At 39.7% G+C, this 9,935-nt stretch overlaps 1 protein-coding gene across 1 annotated transcript; it reads left to right on the plus strand.

Annotated features, from left to right (window-relative positions):
• Positions 1–172: 172 nt before the first annotated feature.
• On the plus strand, positions 173–7,583 carry sparcl2 (SPARC-like 2). Its single transcript, XM_032541841.1, has 9 exons — positions 173–452; positions 938–1,047; positions 1,859–1,931; positions 2,465–2,576; positions 2,833–2,951; positions 3,039–3,193; positions 5,016–5,128; positions 6,204–6,298; positions 7,282–7,583. Exons 2-9 carry the CDS (start codon positions 985–987, stop codon positions 7,335–7,337), a joined length of 786 nt encoding a protein of 261 aa, XP_032397732.1. The 5' UTR covers positions 173–452; positions 938–984; the 3' UTR covers positions 7,338–7,583.
• Positions 7,584–9,935: the final 2,352 nt, after the last annotated feature.

A 9,935-nucleotide genomic window follows, 5' to 3' on the forward strand; every position in this document is an offset into this window, starting at 1 on the left:
TTATTATGATTACTGCTATTTTGTTGTCTTTATACTGTATTTTTTATTTTATTTATTATTATTTATTTTTTTATTTCTTGCTAAAACTGATGCTGGAATTTTAAATTTCCTCGTGGGAGTCATCCCAAAAGGATTAATAAAGAGAAGTCGAAGTCTTAGTCTAAGTCTGTACAATCCCTCAGCTGCAATCAACATGGAGCTAATGTAAAGGGAAGAAAGTCAGACAGACAGGGAAAAGCGGAGAGGAGGGGTTAGATGAGGCAAGAATGTAAAAATAGATGAATCAAATGAAAAGAAAAAAGTAAAGACTGCAGAAGAAGGCGGTAAAAAAAAAGAATACACCCTCACAGGAGCCGGTGAGACAGAGAGACAAAAGGTAACTGGAAACAAGGAAAAGAAGGAGAACACTAACAAAGGAACAACAACAGAAGAAAGAAGTGACAGAGGCCCAGGTAAGATTTTTTTTAAAGCAGTAGGGATATAGAGAATGACTTGTTAGACTGTAATAACTTCCTCAACTGAAATCCTGAATGTCCTCTCAGTGTAATTCAAGCCTCAATTTGCTCTGTGATGGAAAAATATTGTTTCGATGAGACTCAATGAGCTGCATTGTTTCCCCTCTACATTACTGAAATGACTGGAAATAGAGTAATAGTTGTGTAAATGACACTGAAGAGACAGAAGAAAGAAAAAAAAATGCATCTACTAACGGAGCTTTGTCTGGGTAAATTGATAGTCCAGCAGTATTTGTTTCTTCGATTTTTACTCAAATGTAATTGATATCAAGAAATGTAAAGGTAGAGGGCAATGCAGCTGGAAATAAATACAAATGTGTTTATTCTTTTCTTTCTCAGTCCTGTATATGTTCTACAGAGATAGCAATCACAGCTACGATTGCAAGATTAGAGTGAATTAGTCCAATATTTTCTTCCAGTAGGAAAATTTGTGAAAACCTCCTCTCGTAACCCACTGGGTGAGTCAGCCATGAAGCTGAGTTTCACCTGTGCCCTGTTTCTCCTCCTGAGCCTTCACACTTGTACAATCATGGTGAGTCTGTGTGAGTCCAAAAAGGTTTGGCTATGGCTTTTGTTGATATGTCCTGAATATGCATTGAAAATACAAACTAGTTGAGCACAAAGCTTAATAAAAATGATGACCTGGGTTTGTTTCATGAGTAGGGTTGCAGCTGCTAACAAATAGTCAAATTTGACATGGATATCTTCACCCGGAATGTTCTGTGATAGGTGTTTTTATGGCACATCATGAGCTATGCAAGCGTAGCTCCAGTGTTTTGGGTCAGCATTGCACCTGTTTCCAATCTCATCTGGGAGGACTTTTGGGGCAGATGTGGACCTGGCACTGACTACAAAGTTTCACAAAATATAAGTATTTGGTGTGTATGAAGTTAGATGGATGTGATAAAAAAAACACATACCCTTTTCATTGTGGTTTCAATTGATGTTTTTGTTTTGTTCATTTTCAGTACTTCAAGAAGTTGATTTTTTTAGATTATTTAGATTAGATCATAAACCTCACCATCACACACACTGCATCACACTGATACAAACAGAAATTATTGTCATGTAGGGACACATCATCAGAGTGTAAGACAATAGGTTTACAATGACAGACAAGTTTGTACCTGAGGTTAGTGCATGCCTGTGGAATGACATGAAAAGAAAAAACATCCTTTTAGCTCTGCATGGTGTGTGTGTGTATGTGTGTGTATATATATGTGTGTGTGTGTGTGTGTGTGGTTGTGTGTGTGTGTGTGTGTGTGTGTGTGTGTGTGTGTGTGTGTGTGTGTGTGTGTGTGTGTGTGTGTGTGTGTGTGTGTGTATGTGTGTGTGTGTGTCAGGGAGGCAGAGCCCAGCGCAGACAGAGACAAGCTGAGGAGAGCCTGAGACCGTATATTGGCAGAGTAGAGCCTGGTAAGTACAGGACAGTAGAGGAATACCATTTTCTGATCTATGTCAGTTACATATCTCTTATAGAAAAAGTAAATTCTATTTGAGGGTACCAATATAGTCTAAGGTACAGAGGAAAGTGTCATGGGCTGCAGAAAATATTTTTTTTCCACATCAAGGAATGAATTATGTGTTTTAAATTCACCATCTAAAAACTGGCAAGAATAGGCCAGAGTCCAAAAAGTAGACAAGAAGACAAGTATACTATTATTGTTTTTGACCTAGAATTGAATGTATAGCAATGATGAAAAACAAGTAGGTTTTCAATCATAAATTTGCTTTTCTTTTTCTTCTTCTAATGTCATTTGTTTTTTCCTCCACCACTCTGTGGCATTTCATTTCATTATCTTAAATAGACCCTCATGAGACGTTTTACATGATGCTCTTATCCAAAACACATTTTTTTCAGCACTGAAAGCTGAATTAGTGGTCATTGGAGGCAAAGTTAAATTAGGAAACACAAAAATGATGTAGTAACGAGAACGTTTGTGTTTCAGAAAAGCTTTGTGAGTTGCTGAAATGCCGCAGTCCAGTGGGATCTTGGTGCCAGGTAGTTCAGGAAAATGGAGTTCTTGTCCCCAAGTGTGTTTGTCCTCAGTCCTGTCCACGGTAAACGCCTCATAACGTTTAAAACAAGTCAGTCTATTTTAGTCTCTATGCATTTTGAGAATTTTCTGTATCTACATAAATGTATCCTTTATCTCTATGTAAAGTTGCATACTCACTTTGTTTTGTTTTGTTGATCATACTCATATTAAACAAAAACATAATGTTGATTTGAGGATATGAAATCACAGCAGTTTATATTATCCAGCTGTGCACCTCACATGAAGTTTTGCATCTGGACACTGGCTCGTGCATTCAGGCAGAGGGCACCAGTGTGCAGTGTTCTGGGAAAGACCTATGGGAATGAGTGTTTGCTGCATAAAGAAGCCTGCAGAAAGAGACGCCGCACCGGACTAGCTCACACAGGACCCTGTCTGGGTAAACACACACAGCATTAGATATTACACACGATTTCCACTGTGTACTGCAGCCTGCCAAAGTAGCTCTGCTCTCCTTGTTGATCAGTCCCTAAGGCTATATGTACTGAGGAGGAGTTAAGCCAGTTTCCATATCGTCTTCTGGACTGGTTCCTGCTCCTGAGTCGTATGGGGGAGTCCTATGTACCTTCTACCCCGCCCCAGAGCTGCCTCAGCCATGCCCAGAGGACACAACTAGCACAGGTAGCTGAAACCTCATGCTTTAAAGTGAGCCAAAGCAGCACACTGACAGACACCAAAGGTCTGCACCCAAATATGATTGTGAAGTACTAGCATGATCTACGATGATGCAAATTAAATCAATATCCACAAAATGTAATGCTAAAGGAACTATAGCCGGAAGAACAATATAAAGTAAGGGATCACTTCCACTCCCAGTGTAACCTAACACTAAACATAAAGTTGTTTTTGACACCAGACACCGTCATTGTGCTAATATACAAACTACGCTTCATGCATTGTCCAGTGAGAAATCAATGCTAACAACCTACTGTAAGTGATTGTGTTGCTTGTGGTGTGGTTGTCCACAGAATGAGACCGGGGCTCTCAAGAACACCATGTATAAATAGGATTGGTCAATAATCATTAATTATTCAGTAAGATGGTGGATGGATGAATAACTTAATATGCTCCCGCCAGCCTCCTTGACCTCCTGGCTTGAAATTAATTAAAAGAAAACTTCAGCATTATTTTTGATGGTCTGAAAAATTATGTAGTTTAGGTATTTTTTGGAACAAAACAATTTTTAAAATGTGCATATTGCCTAGAATTTCATCTTTCAAAACCAAAACCATCATCTTTGTTAACCCCAGCATGGAGAGAAATAGAACTTTTTTGTAAAAACAGCCATGCTACAGCTGTCTGCTGTACTCAGGCACAGCAATGCTTTGAGCTGAATGCTAACATCAACATGCTAGCATGCTCACAATGACAATGCTAACATGTTGATGTTTAGCAAGTTTTTTTAGTGTGTTAGCATGCTAATTATTTGCTAGCTATCATTTGTTAATTAGCAGTAAACACAAAATACAGCTTAATGCTGATGGTAATGCATAGACAGTTAAAGAAATGGACCAACAGATCTCACAGAGACCAGTCAAGGCTATTAGAAGCACTTTTCCGGTGATAGCTGAGCGTGACTGCCAATATGGTCCAGCTGCGGCCTCCAACTGAGCTTGAAAACATAACGCTAGATGTGACGTGTACAACCTGTCTGAAAGTTGTAAGTCTTCTGGTAGCTCTGCCAAGAGAAATCTGAATCATTCCGCATCTTGCAGAGATGGAGAGCGTAGGTACAGCATATGGTAGGAGATAACATAGGCACAGGCTAATTATTGCTAACTAAAAGGATGGTTAACATTAGTTATTAAACATAACGGCTAATGTTAGTCAAAACTGCCTGCAAGCTTATCCTGTACTGTTACAGTTACAGTTGTCTACTATGCGACAGTAATGCGTGTTTATGACACAAAAACGTCTGCTACAGAGCCATATCGTGAGATACAAGTTAATGGAGCCTTTTATACATTGTCGTGTTTCTTAAGAAATAAACAATTTACAAATAGAGTCTTTAAACGTTTCAGATGTAAACTCATTCGCTGTCAAAGCGACGTCAAAATGAATGGCAGTCAAAGGAATGCTATCGGCAGGTGATGGCTTGTTAGCATTAAATGGCGCCATAGGAGCTACGTGTGTTGTGAATGCCATGGAGTTTTGCAAGTATTTGGTCATACAATTGTGACTTGATGGTGATATTACATGAAAAGTCAAGGGATCACCAAATGCATTAGGATTCATCCTCTGAAGTCCTTGAATGTCAAAAATAATAGCAATCCAACCACTAGATCTAGACAGTGCCATCCATAGACATAATATTGTAAGCATGGCTAACAATTCATGTTTATTTCATTTATTTCCATATCAATTAAAAAAGCTGTGCAAACAATGAGTTCTACATTGCTTTTTCCCCACCATTACTTTTATCTTTCTTCTTCTCTCTTTTTAGCAAAGATTTACTGTACTGGACAAGAACAACGATGGCAAGTTGAGCCGCTGGGACCTGAGGAAGCTGCGTTATAAGAGGATGCCACTGGAGCACTGTGCTACACCATTCTTTCAGTCAGTCCCACCTCCAGCAGCTCTAGCTAGGGTTGCAAAGAAAGGCCTCCGAGTCTAGCTCCAATTTTAGCTATTGGATAACAGGAGAATCTTATGATGATTAACTTAGATGCCTTAAATTTGAATGATAGTATGGCGTGTTTTTTTCTTAAAAGTCAGAAACACATGCCACACATATATTAAGTAATGATCAATTTTAGTGTTGCATGTATTTTTAGAAAACCAGTAGAATAGGAGGAACGAATCTATGACTTCACAGCTCATTTGGTAAAATCTTACTTACCATTTGTGTGACTGAGTAGTTAATAATGTAAGAGGGGTGTTGCTCACCATGTTCATATCACCATATGTCACACAAAGGTTCATAATGTGAACCTTCTGTCTCTTGCAATACGTTACTTTCCAGCTAATTACTGAAACACCAAGGGTTAAAAATGTCACACAGGCACATTTCGACCCCGCTCTGTGACCAAGTTGCACCTCCCACCATGCTGTTCTCTCTAGCTATTCATTCTCCATGCCAACACCCGCTTCCTGTGTCCTCCTCCCCTCCGATCTCATGACCATACCATCTCTCGTTCATCTTACTCCTCCTCCCCTTCAATACTTCTTCTTTCCCCCTTCTGTGCTTCCTACTTCATCTTCGAATAGATGTATCCTTTGTCAATCCTTCTTTCATTTTAACTTATTCTTTCATCTTTCCATCTCTCCCCTTTCTCTATTACCAATACTCCCACTCACCCCCTTTTTTTCTGCCAGTCTGCAGTGACAGGTTTTGTGTAAGTAGGGCTGGCTGTGTCAATGTCAAGCCATTCCCAGCAATGATAATGTTTATTACCCACTGTGTCTCCCGTTGCCCATGGATTAACACAAATTGAGGGAGTACCCTTCAGAGATAACGCTGCAGGGTGAACTGAAAGACAGTGGCTGTTGAAGAGCCCCAATGCAGTTGTTTCTGTACATATGTCTTCATACCATCTCTGTGTATATCTGTCATGTTGTACGTGCATGTAACAGGTGCATGGGTCCATAAGAGTGTGAGTGAATGGTAATGTCACGATGTGCTGTGTTGCAGGTCATGTGATCAGAACAGGAACAGAAAGGTGACCCTGCGAGAGTGGACGACCTGTCTGGTGGATCGCTCCGAGGACTGGTTCTACCATTTCATGTGTTAGTCACAGCTTTTCCCCAATTTTCCTGTAATTCCTCATGGTAACAGATAGATGTTAATGAAGGTTATAGCCTACTGTAATGGATTAAAAGCAATTTATTTTATCTTGAAGAAGAGAAAACAATTTTCAACCAGGTTAACAGGATACTTACTATACTATGTTACAAGTTTTACCTAAAATTAAGTCTAAATCATGAACCGTCTTCTTCTTAGGAACATAATTTCCTGGATGATCCTTACACTTATTCATTAGCGGCAATTTGGTATTGCATGTCCATAAAATTGATGGATTTACGAGAAGCAGATTAAAAAAGGAATGGTCAAAATAGTTGTGGTGGAGGCCAAGACATTCAGACTTTTATTGACTTCAGGAAGAATATTGTTTCATTACTGTGTTAGAGTCAAGTAGTAGTACTCCTCGTAATAAGAATAACGGTTCAGGCTTGATTGTTCAATCTTGGTTTCTTAGATGTTAAGATCTATATTTGTTGTCTTTAATTTTATTATCTGAATTTGTTTAGACATTCAAGATGAGGCATTGAGATCTAAACAAAAGTAACCCAAATGGTTTGACAAAAGTTGAATTTTTGAATCCAAATTGAACTGAATTGAACAATTTGAAAAATATAACATAACTTTTAGATATTGAGTGCATGAATCTGAATTTGTGAACCCTACAACGCAAATGGGTTTGAATATATACACAGAAAATTAAGTTTTTGCACAAATTGCACAACTTTATATACTTTTATTGACCACACACATTTGTATAAAATAAGTCAGTGCAAAATTCTATTGCACTTATTACTACAAGACATATTTCAGAGTTTTAGAATTATTATATATATATAATATATATATATATATACATATATATGCATTTTAATTTCAATTAAATATTTTTTTTAACTTTTAATTGGTCTCACTTATATCACAGGCTATTTCAAACCAAAATGATTTGTTTTTTTTGTTTTATCTACAGCAATGAGAATGGGGTCCCACAAGCTGTGTCCTACAATCAAAGAGAACCACCTTTGAAATGAAAAACAGCCATGAACTCCTTTCTTCTTTTTTACATTACTGTAAGAGAACCTTTTGGAGACAACAGTACCACAGTTACCTAATATAAAAGCTATACAATTGGAATCTCTACGCACTGTTTACGCATCTGTTTCACGCCAGTATTCATGCTCGTAACATACGGATTTATAACCCCATCAAATCTGAAAGTCTTATGGTTGACTGTTCATTCATGTGTGTAAATAAATGTCTGAACGGACTGACTGCCAGTCTTGTGTTGTAAAAGAGCAGAGACAATAGCCAGTCCAAATTACATGGCATGCTTCGAATAACCAATTAAAAGGGAGGATGACAGCAGTGCAGACAGACAGTGTGATGTACACTGAATGACAAACTAGATGGGAAATAAAGACAAAGAGGAAAAGAAACACTTAGTATGGGATGACGTGACCAGAGAAGAGAGAGAGAGGGATAACAAAGAGGGTGAAGGGGAGAAGTAGAGGAAAGTGTCATAATTCACTGGAGGAGAGTGAGGGAGGGAAGCAAAGTGAACGAAGGAGAGAGAAGTACAAAGTGTGTTTGTGAAAGATGGGAGGAGGTAATGCACTGTAAATGGGAGCTGAGAAAAATGGAGTAATGCATAAAAAATGGATCAGAAATGAGGGAAAGACTGAGAACGGAGAGTGAGGGGGGGAAGGGATGGCTGAGAAAGCGGGAGGAACTGAGGAGAAGAGGAAATACAAGAAAAAAGGTTTTGATGCTGCAAAACATTTTCTTTACAGCCGACTCTGTAAATAGAATCTCCCAGCATGATGCAGACTATTTGAAACACTTGACCTCTGTCAAGGTCAGAAAACTTGCATAATGCCAGCTTGCCTACTTTTTGTACGTATGTATCATCTATAATACATGCTGCTCTGAAAACTCTTGTTGCATCTTGCTTGTCAGTTTTGTGTGTGAATGTGTGTGTGTGGTTTTGCTCGTATTGGTGCTACAAGATCAATAGGAGGATGTGCGCGGGTGTGTGGGTTCCATGACTGGTTTCTATGGACTAATTAGCCTTCACATTTACTATGCCTGAAGGATGAGGGAGGCGAGAAAGAAAGACATTGGAAAGAAGATGAAGAAAGGGGGAGAGATTTCAGTACTCAATGTGATATGCAGATTTAGTGCAGACAGACACGAGGCAAGCAAGTACCGACGACTGCTCGCTCCACATGTCGTGCAGAAAGAAAGTGCATAATCATAAATATCATAACAAGATGTTTTCATTCCATCAGATTTTCGCTTAAAAACTTTTGAGAAAGTGGAGTGGACCACTGAGGCTGCAGTTCGTTATGGCGCACGGAGTGAAAAACAAGTCTAAACTGGGAGAAAAACAAGGAAAACAGGCATGAAGACAGAACAAAAGCAAAAGAGATTGTACTAAACTGAGATGTAACTGTATTTGCTAATGATGAGTGACCTGCGGAACGGAAAGCTGTTGGTCCTGTCATTCTGCTACGTAAAAAAAAAAATGAAAACGCTCTCAATACTAAGTCCATGCCCCCACTACCTCCTCCAACAAATAACTCTCCTCAATTGCACCTTTCTTCTATAGGGACAACTTCCTTTATCCGAAAAAATAAATAACAAAACTGTTGGGGGCCACCCCTGGAGGTCTAGCATAGCCCACACCTCCTCTCCCTCACTGCTGCTCTGTCTTTGTGTGTCTTCATGCCCCCCCCCCCCCCCCCCCCCCCCCCCCCCCCTCCTCTGTGCCAAGAGATTCCCCTTCATTACCACTGGACCACCGTCTCCACCACCTTCCATCCCCCCATCCAAACACGAGAGGGCAGTTGTAGGTGGATCCACCTAATCCTACTTTACCTTCCTGTCACATTCACATACACACACACACACACCGTTCACATACTGTCCTCCCCTGTTACACCCCATTTGGATATAAGAGGAGAGGGATATCTGTGCCACCCATCTCTCTGACCTTGTTCACTCTCCTCCTTTTGGTGCTGATCAGAGATCTGATCTGTGATTGCTTTCTTGCATTACTCTCTCTCTCTCTCTCTCTCTCTGTCTCTCTCACTCTCTCTCTGTGTCTCTCTCTCCCAAACACACTCTCTCTCCCAATGGACTCTGTCAGCACAGGAGCAGATGGGTGGCTGGTGATGACATGTTGTTAAAAATAAGGATTCCTGTTAACCAGTTTTCAGCTAGCACAACCTCCCTCCTTCGTGTCCCCCATTTCATCCTATCTCTCTCTGTCAATTTGTCTTCATCTCTTTCCCTCTCTGTCAATCCCTCCGTCTCTTTTTGCTTTACAATACTGTTCATGGTCTGGTCCATGTTACCAAGGCCAACTAACTGTGGCAGGGAAATCATGCAACCAGAGACCCAACCCCCAGAAAATGATATTTAATACATGGTTGTCATAAAGACGACCCCTTGCATTATGCATGGCTTGTAATCAGACATTCATAATAGATGAAAAGGCCAGTTTTGCGGTTTCTTTTCATGCAATTATGCCAAATGAAATTTTTACTCTTACTCTCTGTCGCTCTCTGTGCGGATGGAGTTTGTCCGGTGACTGTATGTCGATAAATTATTAAACGGCAACAC

Source organism: Etheostoma spectabile, chromosome 17 (assembly GCF_008692095.1).
Source record: "Etheostoma spectabile isolate EspeVRDwgs_2016 chromosome 17, UIUC_Espe_1.0, whole genome shotgun sequence".
Lineage (NCBI taxonomy): Eukaryota > Metazoa > Chordata > Actinopteri > Perciformes > Percidae > Etheostoma > Etheostoma spectabile.

Excerpts from the sequence above, each read along its gene's own strand:
- sparcl2 (XM_032541841.1), top strand. The coding sequence starts at position 985 with ATGAAGCTGAGTTTCACCTGTGCCCTGTTTCTCCTCCTGAGCCTTCAC. Across the intron at positions 2,952-3,038 it reads TCACACAGGACCCTGTCTGG|TCCCTAAGGCTATATGTACT; the intron begins GTAAACACACAC and ends CTTGTTGATCAG. Across the intron at positions 3,194-5,015 it reads AGAGGACACAACTAGCACAG|CAAAGATTTACTGTACTGGA; the intron begins GTAGCTGAAACC and ends CTCTCTTTTTAG.